The following is a 14446-nucleotide window of genomic DNA, read 5'->3' on the forward strand; positions in this document are numbered from 1 at the left end:
CTTCAGCATACATCTAATTCCTTTTCCATGCAAGGTCAGGAAAACATTTTTCTTGGCTGGTGGGATTCCCTTAGGCATCGGGTTGGTCGCTGTGGGTTCAAAATGAGGTACTAAATAGACCACAAATGGTGAATGTACAGTCCTCCCTCCACATTTGTGGGCTGAGCTTTTGTGGATAGGATTATGCACGGATTTGATGAATATTTTATTGTTAGGAATTTATAGGTCTTTCAGTATGATTTCATGGCCAGCTTGCAGAAGTTAACCATAATGACCCTGAGGACTTAGAGCAGGCATGGGCAAACTTTGGCCCTCCGGGTGTTTTGGACTTCAGCCGGTAGGCTGTTAGGAATTGTGGGAGTTGGAGTCCAAAACACCCGGAGGGCCAAAGTTGGCCCATGCCTGACCTAGAGGCTTTTAATATCAATATTCAGTTCCAGGGCTTTTTTCAATGGGCTGTCAGTCTGCCACAAGGATAATCTTTGCATTGTTTAATCAATAGGCAGGATTGAAGACCTCAAATATCTCTTAAAACAGGCTGCGATTGCTGCCAAGCATTTGTTAAGGGTTATGATTATTTTATGGCCTATTGATCTAGCAGTAAGGCTGTCCAAGTTTCTCCAGCATTTCTCGAAAGGTTCCCTTTGCTTTGGAAATTAACTCAAGGCAAAGGCGGCGGGTTATTAATAGCAGCCGCCTTGTTCTCCTTCCTGCTCCGAATGCTGTCTGTGTTCTTGTAGCCTTAAAACTATGTCTTAAGGCATATTGAGATGTCATTGAAGAATAAAAGAGGGTCATTCATTTGGGAAAGATCCCAAGAACCATCCAGTCTGATCCCATTCAATCAAAGTACAATCAAAGTACTCCTGACAGATGGCCATCCAGCCTCTGTTTTCCGAGTTTTTGTGGTAAAATTAGGTGCCTCAGCTTATATTCGGGTCGGCTTATATTCGAGTATATACGGCATATTACCGAAACGAAGGAACCTTGCAGTGTCCAACAGTGGATTTTTTTATTTATATACACACACACACACACACACACACACACACAGTAGAGTCTCACTCATCCAAGCCTTGCTTATCCAAGTTTCTGGATTATCCAAGCCATTTTTGTAATCAATGTTTTCAATATATCATAATATTTTGGTGCTAAATTTGTAAATACAGTAATTACAACATAACATTACTGCGTATTGAACTGCTTTTTCTGTCAAACTTGTTGTAAAACATGATGTTGGTGCTTAATTTGTAAAATCATAACCTAATTTGATGTTTAACAGGCTTTTCCTTAATCCCTCCTTATTATCCAAGATATTCGCTTATCCAAGGTTTTGCTGGCCCGTTTAGCTTGGATAAGTGAGACTCTACTGTATATATAAAATCTATATATAATATATATAAAATTTATATATCTTCTATATATATAAAAGGGTAATGAAATTTCGGCCTAGGACAAAACAACAAAACTACACATCCCAGAAACACTAAACTTGGTAGCACAACCCCTCATCCATGCCTCCACGTTCATACAACAAAAAGAAAAGAAAAATGAATTCCTAATTAGAGGGAGAGGAATAATTGCTTTCATCCAATTGCTGCCAGTTAGGCTAAGCTCCGCACTTGGTCTCCTAGCAACCCACTCACCCCAGGGGACAGGCAGAGTTAGGCCTCACTTAGGCCTCTTCCACACTACCTATAAAATACAGATTATCTGATTTGAACTGGATTATATGGCAGTGTAGACTCAAGGCCCTTCCACACAGCTATATCACCCATTTATAATTTTATATTATCTGCTTTCAACTGGATTATCTTGACTCCACACTGCCATATAATCCACTTCAGTGCGCGTTTTATCCAGCTGTGTAGAAGGGGGCTTAATGTCAGGGGAAAACCTTTACCAATTCCTCAATACTTCATTTCCCATACCACCATACTTTGCCACTGCAACGCATGGCCGGGCACAGCTTATATATATATATATATATATATATATATATATATATATATATATATATATATATGCAAGGACCATCAACAGCCTTTGGGTCTGGCAGGAAAAACAAATGCTTGGGTCCAGCATTCATTGATTCTTGGGGTCCCTCTTCTGTATATTGTGCCTGGGTTTTTGGATTCCAGTCTTTGAAAAATGCCCTAGCAAGCACAAAGCAATCCCTTGTTGCACTTGCCTCCAGCTAGAAAATAATAATTAAAGAAGCAGAGAGTTGGGAATAGAAAAAAGGGACCCCTTTCTGAAATGTATCCTTGTTTGAGAAATGAAGCCCTGTTGTTTTGATCTCCTTGTTTTTCTTTTCTTGCTTGGAATGCATGACTGGGTTAAAATTAGGAGGAAGGAGGCACTGGCTGGGATTAAAAGTGAAGACAAAGCACCGTCGCCGCTAATAATCTTCTGCTGTGTCTGTTACCGTGAGAAGACTTCAAATAAAGTGTAAAATATAAGGAGTTTTGCTTCTATTCAAACAGCCTCTGCGAGGGAAAAATCCTGTAGACCTCATTACAGTTGATTCCTTAATAGAGCTGCAGGATTCGCAGAATCCCTTTCAGTACTGGATAGTTAGTGTGCTTGGAAATGTTGGAGGAAGATTACGCCTTCGCTATGTGGGACTGCAGGACACTGAATCCTATGACCAGTGGTTGTTTTACTTGGATTACAGACTTCGGCCAGTTGGTTGGTGCCAAGAGAATCAATACAGAATGGATCCACCTGCAGGTAAATGCGGATGAGGCTACAGGGAGAGCATTGCATTTTTCTGAACCTGTTTTTACAAACTGATGCATATTTCTGGGTTGCTGTGGGTTTTTCAGTCTGTGTAGCCATGTTCTAGCAGCATTTTCTCCTGACGTTTCACCTGCATCTGTGACTGGCATCTTCAGAGGTTCCGTTGGTTGTGAAGCAAGTGGAGTGGATATATATCTGTGGATGAAAGAATCCTTGTCTGTTTAAAGCAAATGTGAATGTTGCCGTTAGTCAGCTTGAATAGCATTAAGTAGCCACGAAGCTGCAAAGTCAAACAGTGAGGGTATCGGCATAGAGGTAGCCTGGCTTTTGTTGCCTGGAGGCATCCTCTGTTTGGGAGGTTTCATTTGTCAGATTTCCCCCCTAAAAAAAGTGCTCCCGTTTTACTCTGCTCGTGTTTCTATTCAATTGGGTTTTGGTACTGAGAGTAAAAACCCATTGGCATTACTGTAGTTTAAAACTGCATTAGGGAGTTTTGTTACTAGTTTTGTTTTTCATTCTTTGGATCGTATGTTGTGTATTTATGTTCACCATTTGTATTATTTTAAATTGTTGTATGGTTCTGTTTATTATGTGTATTGTATTGTATTGCATTGTTTTTATCATGTTGGAAACCGCCCTAAGACCCCTGAGGTGATAGGGCAGTATATAAATATTATTATTATTATTATTATTATTATTATTATTATCATTATATAGTCACTATATACTCATATAATGCATTTCCTGGTTTCAAACTGCATTATATGGCAGTGTAGATGGGGCCAAAGGCTGCTTCTAAACTGCAATTTGAATAATGCATTTTGGACTGCATTAAATTGCATTATATAGTCAGTATAAGGACCATATATTGCAGTTTGAAGTACATTGAACTGCATTATGTGGGTCTACATTGACCATATAATGCAGATTCAAAATGCATTATATGGCAGTGTAGACACAACCTGACCGTATGATGAGGTTCAATACAGTTCAAACTGTATTATGTGGTCATTGTAGAATCAGCCTAAAAGGCTTCTTATTTACAACCATTATCTCGTTTAAATGAATTGAAACAACCTCTGTTCATTAGATTAGAGTCGACTTAGCACTGTTATGCTTTTTTCTCTCTGAATAGTGAGATATTCTAGAGGCATACAGTATTTAGCTTCCTTATCCCGGTTAGGCTTGTTTTGAAATAGGGGTAAGGAACGTATGGCATTATAGTTTGAGCTTTGAGCTGCCACTCTGGAGGCCTGGGTTCGAATCCCTGTTTGGTCATGAAACCCATTGAAAGATCTTGGGTACATCTACACTGTAGAAATAATGCAGTTTGACTCCATTTTAACTGCCATGGCTCAATGCTATGCAATTATGTATGTTGTTATTTTACAAAGCCTTCTCTGCCAAAGAGTACTGGTGCATCACCAAACTACAATGCCCAGAATTCCATAGACTTGAACCATGGCGTCAAACTGCATTATTTCTACAGTGTAGATGTACTTTGGGCAACTCAAAGTCTTTTAGCCCCAGTCCAAGCACACCAATAAACCCCTCCATTAAGTTAATTCCTCCTTTGCATTGGCAACCAAATATATTCCTGCTCAATCCCTTGATTGGCAAACTTGTAATGATATACATTTTGACTGATCCCAGATACTCTGAAAGCTTTCCTAGATTTGCATACAGACAGAAGGGAAGGGACTTATTTCACATCAGGGTCATCAACAGACATCTGCAATTGTTTTGTCTGCCTTGTTATCCTAAACGTGAATTGACACCTGAATGCACTTGGCAACAAATACCTGCACAGCTATTTCTCAGTAGGAGGACTTCATCTTTTAGCACCATAAATGTATTGTCTGTAGCGGTACCAACATAACTCAGCAATCCCATGCTAATGAAATGCCTCCTCTGCAGTGCTTTTTTCATCCAAGTAAGCCATTAGACAAGTCTTTATCTTTCTTGCAAGAGAAGGAATTAAGTCAAGAGAAGGCAGATCATTTTCATTTGCTCAAACTCAGGAAATTATCAAATCTGGATGCTTGGGTCATGTGTGCACATTCCTAAATTAATATTATGCAAGATTTTAATGTGTTACTTTGATATTTGACATTCACACCACTATGCCACCCTCTCAACTATCTGCTTAAATAAAATGTTAAGGATTGTAGATGACGTTAAATAGAAGCTCTTACGTCCACCTGTGAACCAAAGTCACCCTGCAGGGTAATGATGTGCCACTCAGCTTTGTAGAATAATTAACAGGAACTTTACTGACTTCAAAATGGTCAAACAGAGCAATAATATTTATAATAGTCTCTCTGATTGCTTTCAGAGAAGAGTAGGAATAAATAGTCCTTTTAAAGTCCATAAAATTGCCTCAGAGCCTTAGACATAACAGGGCCTCTGAGAGCCAGCAGCCATCTTCTCTCCTGGCTGTTTCCAGTCAGCATACACACACTCACTCTCTGAGGAAAAAAACTTGCTCAAACCAGTTTCAGTAGTATGGCAAAGAAATTAACCAATCAGATTCCTAGCTGTTCGCAGGCTCAGCCAATCAGCTTCTTACACATACTTTTCCTGTTGATCCAGCCATAATGGTGTCTTTACAAACCTCCACAATACTATGGGTCTGAAGATTGCAAGTGTTGCCAATGGACTTGTTGGGCTGAGCATGTCTGGCGGCTCCCATGTCAATAGGATGGTGAATCTCCTCTGGGTTTCAATCTGAACTCGAAAGAGCTCTCCAAAGTGCTGTCATTATCTCCAAAATCGATTCAGCACCTTTCATTGCTGCTTGGATACTTTGTGGTTCCAGCAGCTGCCTGAAAACACTGGCCGTCCTTTTACCATACATAAATATAATTCTATGATTCTACTTTAAATGAAATTTTCCATCCTGTGGAATTTTGGAATTTGCAGTTGAGTGATGCACAAGGGCACTCTGGTTGAGAATCCTAAATGCTCCTCTATAAACCGTAAGTTCCAGAATTCTATAAGGTTTTTTTTCATGTCAGGAGCGACTTGAGAAACTGCAAGTCACTTTTGGTGTTAGAGAATTGGCCGTCTGCAAGGACGTTGCCCGGGGGATGCCCGGATGCTTCGCTGTTTTACCATCCTTGTGAGAGGCTTCTCTCATATCCCCGCATGGAGCTGGAGCTGACAGAGGGAGCTCATTTATGCTCTCCTTGGATTCGAACTGGCAACCTTTAAGTCAGCAACCCAATCTTCAGGTCAGCAGTCCTGCTGGCACAAGGGCTTAACCCATTGCACCACTGAGTTCTCCTTCAATAAAATAAAACTATGGGTGCATTTGTACAGGGTCTTGGCTGCCAAGACTCTACACTTGGAAAGCAATTATTCTCGGATCCAAAAGATCGCCGATGGTGGTGATGATGATGGTGATGATCATCAGTCAAATTAATGAATTTGATCCCAATTTAGTTCTGTGCTCAGTTCTACGGAATCCTGGGATTTGTAGTTTGCTGAGTTACTAGCACTCTTTGACATAGAAAGCCTTGAATGACTGCAACACCCATGTTCCCATAGCATTGAGCCATGGCAGTTAAAGCGGTGCCAAATTCCATTAATTCTGCCCAGCAGATGCACCTTATGACAGTTAAAGTAGAATTATAACACTATAACTGTGTAGCATGAGAGAGCCCTGTATTCTTTATACTTAGCCAGGAAGTATAAATGTGAGCAGTTGTAATTGTAGCCTTGGAAGATGAATGTTCCCCTTTAAATGTGTATCAACACTCGCATATAGACTCCTCCATCATGTTTGCCTGGCAATGAAGTGCAGTGATTTAGTGACTATATAAAAACCTACCTCTTCAAATTGCAAATCCTTGCTTTGTAACCTCTTCAATCTGCTCAAAGCATCGCGTAAAATGGCTCTTCCAGCTCAAACACCAATGCAATTATGGGTGTGCTTGCTTCTCTCCCCCTTATTTTGCCCACCTAGAAATATAGAAGAGAAGTAATGAAGTTGCCACAAGTGTTCTTGCACCTGCAATCTTGTAAAGTAACAAATGGCAGGTTTGCCGTTTGTTGTTTTTATGGAGGAAGAACCCAGATTTATTGCTGTGTTATTAAGCCGAAAATATTGGCTATGGTGAAGACTTCCCTCCTCCTAGAGCCCTGGGGCCCATGAACTATGTTGGTTTTCATTGGCAGATTTGGATCTGAGCTTAAATGGCCAACAGGATTTCATTCTAGCCACAGCCATTCATCTCAGTGCTCATGTTTAATGTAATTAATCCACAACCATCTGCCCATCTTTCCTTCTCTTGGGTCTCATTGTTCCATGGCAGAGTGAATGCACTAACTAGCTGTGGTACACAATGCAAGAAGTAACGCACCGTACATTGTTGTTGTTGTGTTCCAATTTAAAATATTAATCTGGTTTAATTTTATCAGGATTGCAGTGGGGGAGAAGAGAAATGTAACCTTTACTTCCTAGGTGTAGATCCTGACAAAACATACAACTTGAGTCTAGGGCCTCATCTACACTGCCAGATAAAATCCAGATTTTCTGCTTTGAACTGGATTATATTAGTCTACACTTCCATATAATCCAGTTCAATGAAGATTATCTGCTTTAACTAGATTATATGGAAGTGTAGATTTATATAAATATTGGGCCGGGCTGTGGCGCAGTTGGCTAGTAACCAGCTGCAATAAATCACTACTGATCAAGTGGTCATGAGTTCGAACTCCGGGTCTGGTTAAGCCCCCGATCATTAAATAGCCTGGCTCGCTGTTTACCTAAGCAGCCCAAAAGACAGTTGCATCTGTCAAGTAGGAAATTTAAGTACGCTTTATGCAGGAGGCTAATTTAACTAATTTACAACACCATAAAACTGCTAGCAGCACGTGGAAAGGAATGAGGAAGTACAGCACTTGGTGTCACTCATGGACGGTGAAACAACAGCTCCCCCTGTGGCCTGAATCGAGCATACCCTCATGAAGCTGGAAATGTTAAAATTGCCTCTGTGTGTGTCTTTACTGTATGTTGTTTGTCTGATGGCATTAAATGTTTGCCATATATATATGTGCATTGTAATCCGCCCTGTGTCCCCTTTGGGGTGAAAAGGGCAGAATATAAATACTATAAATAAATAAATAAAATAATCCAGTTCAAAGCAGAAAATATGAATTATCTGTTTTGATAATCTGGATTATATAGCAGTGTAGAAGGGGCCTTAAATGTGGAGAAAATTCCCATTGAGTCATAAAAGGGAGGGACTTTAGACTACAGACAAAACCTGATCCATAATTTCCTCCAGAGTTTTGAAGAAACTAAATGGCATAATAGATTGAATGTTGGACTCTGGAGACCAGGGTCCAAATTCTTGGTCAGCCATGAAAATCTACTGGGCAAGTCATATATTCTCAGCCCCAGAAAACCCTGTGATAGATTTGCCTTAGGGTTTTCATAAATAAAAAAAATGACTTGATGGCACACAACAAAATTAGAAATACTGAGGTTACTTCCAGACTGGCCCATAGTTCCAGGAAATATTGGTACATTCTCTGCTGAGATTTCATGCCTTATAATGGTTGTTTCTGCTCCTACATCCGGTTGTTTCCTAAGCATAGCAGTCTTGAAGCTCTGGTTTGTTATTACTTGTAATGCTGTTCTTGATCAGCATATTTCTTTTAAACCATTCTTTTCTCTCTCTTGGAATATGGTGCTTCATGAACACAAACTATGAGGGTTGAATTAAAAGTAATGCCTCCACCTTCGTTACTTGGGTTTGGATGGGAATATTTTAATAACTCAAATGCATAAATAATCCTTAGAATGTCCTCTTCAACTACCATTATTCACTTTTCCACATAATCACCAGACAATTGGATACATTTCTGCCAACAATGAACAAGTTTTCTAAAGCCGTCACGGAAGAAGTCGACACTCTGTTTCCGCAACCGTCGTCTCACAGGACCCATCGTGCAGTAATAATGTGACCCACACATTCTTGTGAAATTCCGGTTATGCTTGAAATTTCTCTCTGAGTGATACGACGATTGTCCTGAATCAATCTGTTAACCTTTTGCTTGTGAAACTCGGTGGTTGCTGTCACAGGACGTCCAACTCTTTGTTTGTCATGCAATCAGATGTTCCCACCTCAACATCTTTAAACTTACTTGCCCAATGATGCACAGTACTCACATCAACACAAACACATAAAGAGCTTGCATTCTCTGATGAATCTCCTTTGGGGGTGACACCTTCTGCTGTCAAGAATTCAATGACTGCACGTTGCTTAAGTCGCATTGACCGACCGTCTGCGCAGGGTTACATACTTCGCACTTTAACAACACAACCGTTCAATGCTAAGGCTTCCTGCCAAATGGAACTGTAGAGGAGAGTCTACTGAACAAGCCAGGACCTGCCACATACCAGGACTGCCATCTGTTGAGGAGTTACGAAGGTGGAGGCATTACTTTTCATTCAACCCTCGTATCTGCCCCAGATGCTGCTCTCTGTCTTACATATTGAGAGCCATGTAGTGGTTTGAGTATTGGATTACCCCTCTGGAAACCAAGGTTCGATTTTGTGCTCAGCCATGGAAACCTTCTGGCTAACCTTGAATGAGTCAACATTCCCAGCCTCAAATAACCATGTAATATCTTCACCTATAAGTCAGAAATGATCAGAAAGACATATTACAGCGATCTTTACAATCAGCCCTATCTATCCACTGATTGAACCATCCATGTATTCAACCATCCACAGCTTGAAAATATTGCCACCTAAAAATTCAAAACAGTGGTTTAGCCAGGAAATCCTCTATTGGGGAAAGTTCCATGAAGAGTCGAACAATGATCCGTTGTGGTCAGTTGTTTCCATGTTGGAGTAGGAGGTGGGAAATGAATATGTCCTGGGTTTTAGTTTCAACTATCTGGAGGTCCTCATCTTCTCCATGCCTCCTTTAGAAGTCTTCCTGAATTGAGATATATTGTCATTGACCGAACTGACACTTTTCATAACGTATTGCAGAATGTATGAACGTATGTTCCTTAAATGCCCATGTCATGTCTGATGTTGTTTGTCGTAGAAATCTATGCTCTGAAGACTGTGGCTGAATGGAAAGCTGCTCTGGATAAATCCCTTATTGAAGCAGCCAAGTCTCCTCTGCCAGTGGAAGTGTTTAAGGTAAAAAAAATATATATTTATTTCTTCTTTGGCTAAAAAAAAATCTTCTAAGGACACTACCAATTTAAAGTTTTGGCAAGTTATGATCTCTCAGGCTCTTCTAAAGCAATATTGCCAAGAAAACTCTTGGATGGGATCAACATCAACTGGAATCATATAGTTGGAAGAGACCTCGTGGTACATCCAGTCCAACCCACTGCCAAGAAGCAGGAAAATCACATACAAAGCACCCCCAACAGATGGCCATCCAGCCTCTGTTTAAAATCCTCCCAAGAAGGAGCCTCCACCACACTCCAGGGCAGAGAGTTCCACTGCTGAACAGCTCTTACAGTTGGGAAGTTCTTCCTAATATTCAGGTGGAATCGCCTTTCCTGTAGTTTGAAGCCATTGTTCCGCATCCTAGTCTCCAGGACAGCAGAAAACAAGCTTGCTCCCTCCTCCCTATGACTTCCCCTCACATATTTATCCATGGCCTTCATCATGTCTCCTCTCAGCCTTCTCTTCTGCAGTCTAAACATGCCCAGCTCTTTTAGCCACTCCTCATAGGGCTTGTTCTCCAGAAATTAATCATTTGAGTCGCCCTCTTCTGGACACATTCCATCTTGTCAACATCTCCCTTAAATTGTGGTGCCCAGAAATGGACATAGTGTGATTCGAGGTGTGGTCTGACCAACTTGAAGGGATATGACAACATCAAATATCTTTGCTAGATATGTTAGGAATAATTTTAAAATTGTCTGTCTTTTGTTTTATTGTGGATTTAAAATATGGATGGCGCTGGAGAGTTTCATATAACCAAATGCAGCCTTTCCAGACTGTTAAATAGATTAAAAAAATAGTAGCATCATAAATAGCCTCAATGGGAAAACATTTCACGGTAATAAAATATACATCAAGATTAATCAGTTCAGTAATACTTGACGCTGAGGTACAACAAGATTATCTTTTTAAAAGTCCAGTAGCATTAAAAAATAATAGAAGAGAAATATACCTTTCGATTTCTGTGAGTTTTCTGGGCTGTATGGCCATGTTCCAGAAGCATTCTCTCCTGACGTTTCGCCCACATCTTTGGCAGGCATCCTCAGAGGTTGTGAGGTCTGTTGGAAATGGTTTATGGAATGTCCAGGGTGGGAAAACTCTTGTCTATTTGAGGCAGGTGTGAATGTTGCAATTGGCCACCTTGATTAGTGTTGAATGGCCTTGCAGCTTCAAAGCCTGGCTGCTTCCTGACTGGGGGAATCCTTTGTTGGGAGGTGTTAGGTGGCACTAACTGTTTCTTGCCTGGAATCCCCCCATTTTCTAGGTCGTTCTTTGTTTACTGTCCATATTTAAGAGGGTTTTTTTTTAAATACTGGTAGCCAAATTTCATTGATTTTCATGGTTTCCTCCTTTCTATTGAAATTGTCCACATGCTTGTGGATTTTAATGGCTTCTCTGTTGAGAAGCCATATATCTTTGCTAGAAATATCAGAATTGGGAAGTTCTTTTTGTTCCATGATAGAATTTTGGAGGGAAACATGTAAAAACTTATTAATTTATCTTGGGGAACATGATATTTTTGTGCAATAGAGATTTTTATTTCATGGTTTCTCTTCTTCAGAGATAGTGTTCTCTGAATTAATCCCGTATCTGAGATTCATGCATTTTCCCATTCTTGTCCTTGCCTAGATTTCAGTTTCTCACCCGCTAGGATTGTCAAAGCAATATATTCTTGAGCTGGTGCTTCTTATTTGTGAATTCAGACTCCCTGCAGTGAGGATATATCTGAAGAGAAAACTCTGCAAGTTTAATAAAAGCAGAAGGCGATGACTTGCAAAGAAGTGCAACTATCTTTCACTGTATATAGCTTTTAGTTCATTGCCAATGCTTTCGAAAAGGCTCAGTTCTTCTGAAGAACAGATAGTGGAATTACTGTTATTAAAGTACTATCACTCCTATAACATCCATCAGTGCTGGAATCACCCCATTTCTTGGGTTAAAATCAATCTATTGGAAACAATAACTTTCCAACTGGCATTGAGGGAGGAAAGGACACATTAATATTGTACTGACATGTTCATACTTATTTTCTCTTATCCAAAATACTCCAACAAAGCAAAATAGTCCACATGGGTGGGAACATAAATATTTCATAGAATCATAGAGTTGGAAGAGACCTTGTGGGCTGTCCAGTCCAACCCGATTCTGCAAGAAGCAGGAAAATCACATTCAAAGCATCCCAGACAGATGACCATCCAGCCTCTGCTTAAAAGCCTGCAAAGAAGGAGCCTCCACCACAGTCTAGGGCAGAGAGTTCCACTGCTGAACAGCTCTCACAGTGAGGAAATTTTTCCTAATGTTCAAGTGGAATCTCTTTTCCTGTAGTTTGAAGCTGTTGTTCTGCGTCCTAGTTTCCAGGGCAGCAGAAAACAAGCTTGGTCCCTCCTCCCCATGACTTCCCCTCACCATGTGAATGTTGCAATTGTCCAGCTTGTTTAGCATTGAATAGCCTGGCAGCTTCAAAACATGGCTACCAGTATTTAAAAAATTCTAAAATCAGGGCAGTAAAGAACGACACTTAGAAAACAGGGGAATTCCAGACAGGAAACAATCAGAGCCAGCTAACACCTCCCAACAAAGGATTCCCTCAGGCAGGAAGCAGCCAGACCTTGAAGCTGAATGGCTATTCAGTGCTAATCAAGGTGGCCAATTCCAATATTCTCACTTGCCTCCAACAGACAAGAATTCTTTCTCCCACCCTGGACATTATTCCACAGATATATAAACCTCACTTGCCTGGTTTCTAACAGTCCTCACAACCTCTGAGGATTCCTGCCACAGAGGTGGGTGAAACGCCAGGAGAGAAAGCTTCTGGAACATAGCCATATAGCCCAAAAGACTCACAGCAACCCTGAGCAGAAAACCGTTTCTCCATGGCAATGTTGTATTTTCTGCTTCGCAGAGGATCAAGCAGCTAACCCACCAAGGAGCCATGATATCATCCGTGCCACATCTGAACTGGAGAGACTCCTTTCTCTAATTCTCTGGGAATGTTTTAGTTGCCTGGTTTTATGCCTTGAGTCCAAAAAGTTAATCAATAAATAGCAAAGATGACATGGACTAAACTACGGACAAAGCATGAGGATGAATGGATCTGATTTTATGTTTGAAATTTACATTTTGTAATTTATATTGTATTTTAATAGTTTTTAACTGTTTTAAGCACTTTTTGATATTGATTTTGTATGGGCATCGAATCGTTGCCATTACTGTAAGCCGCCCTGAGTCCCTTCGGGTGAGAAGGGCAGGATATAAATGTGAGAAATAAATTATTAAATCTACACTCCCTTGAAACCTCTGCACCCTCTGTGTCTTCCTAGGGCCTATTCTCTAAGGAAAGTTGGCTTTGGCTTTCCTCAGTCTGCACAACATCTGCAGATTCATGGTCTGACCTGCTTCAGACTGGCTTGTCTGCAAATCGTCCTGCAAGCTCACAGACACTTCATTTTGAAAACCATCATCCTCATCAGAATCGTCTGGCCCTTGCCAGGCTACAACACATGCTCACTTTCATATCTGCCCAAATACTTGGTCCATCCAGCATAGCTTAGTGTTGCTCCCCACTGTTGCTCCCCAAAGTTGTTTTAAAGCAACTTTCAGTACTCCCAGCCAGTAATGTTTAAGAATTCGGGAAGCTAAAGTACCAAACATCTGGAGGACTATATTAATAGGATGAGTAATTTTCAATGTCTCCTCTTATTTTAATTCAATGTTTGGGGGATTTTCATCATTTTAAGTGATTTTTAAAATTTCAAACATAAATGATTAATTTTATAATTTACGCTAAAATAACTAGCATGAAAAACTAAAACTAATTGTTAGTTCCAACTAGAGGGGACCTATTGAATCAGGGGGAATTTGCATCAGTGTTGACTTATGAAATTGTTATTATTTAATTATCCTACTTACATTGGGATTAGCAATTACATTTAGAGCTAGGAAATTAATTTCGGAATTCATGCTAATGTTAATTAATTAGATTAAATGCTAATGTGTTTCCAAGCTTTGAATCTATGCTTCTGCCCTTCATTTGTCTTTGCTTTTTTTATTGCTCAGAGGTAGAGCCCATGCTTTTGCTTAATGTGCTTGAAGCTGATCGGGAGAGCAAGGTCTTCCAAGCTTGCCTTGGATTGACACAAAAATTAGCCAAACGTTTCAAGGTAGATAAGGGGTATCTGAAGAAGTCGGGTGATTTCTTGGCCAAACTGGGGGCTTGGAAATGTATCATTACATATCTCCACCAGCTTTCTCCATCCTTGGAGTTGTCTCTCTCAGTTTTCTGACCCCTTGCTTATATTCCTTACTTTTCCACCCTTAATATAAAAAGGAAATGGTGGTAGATATGGAAGTTGAGGAGCTCTTTATTATTTTCTCCATCCCAACATGCTGGGCCATAATACATATCCGAAGTTGAAGATCACATCCTCTCAGTGGTTCAGCCTTGGGAGAAGTACAGTCAGCCTTCCACATTTATGGGTTTAACTTTTGTGGATTTGATTG

At 40.3% G+C, this 14446-nt stretch overlaps 1 protein-coding gene across 3 annotated transcripts in view; it reads left to right on the forward strand.

Annotated features, from left to right (window-relative positions):
• sfmbt2 (Scm like with four mbt domains 2) overlaps positions 1 to 14446 on the forward strand; it is a 74092-nt gene that overhangs the window by 28381 nt on the left and 31265 nt on the right. For 2 of the 3 annotated variants that reach the window (XM_003220734.4, XM_008110256.3), the window contains exons 6-7: positions 2487 to 2733; positions 9810 to 9907. In XM_003220734.4, the coding sequence (XP_003220782.2) occupies positions 2487 to 2733; positions 9810 to 9907 (345 nt within the window). The remainder of the gene's footprint in view (positions 1 to 2486; positions 2734 to 9809; positions 9908 to 14446) is intronic. The other variant, XM_062983295.1, reaches the window with a different exon arrangement.

This window comes from Anolis carolinensis, chromosome 5, assembly GCF_035594765.1.
Source record: "Anolis carolinensis isolate JA03-04 chromosome 5, rAnoCar3.1.pri, whole genome shotgun sequence".
Lineage (NCBI taxonomy): Eukaryota > Metazoa > Chordata > Lepidosauria > Squamata > Dactyloidae > Anolis > Anolis carolinensis.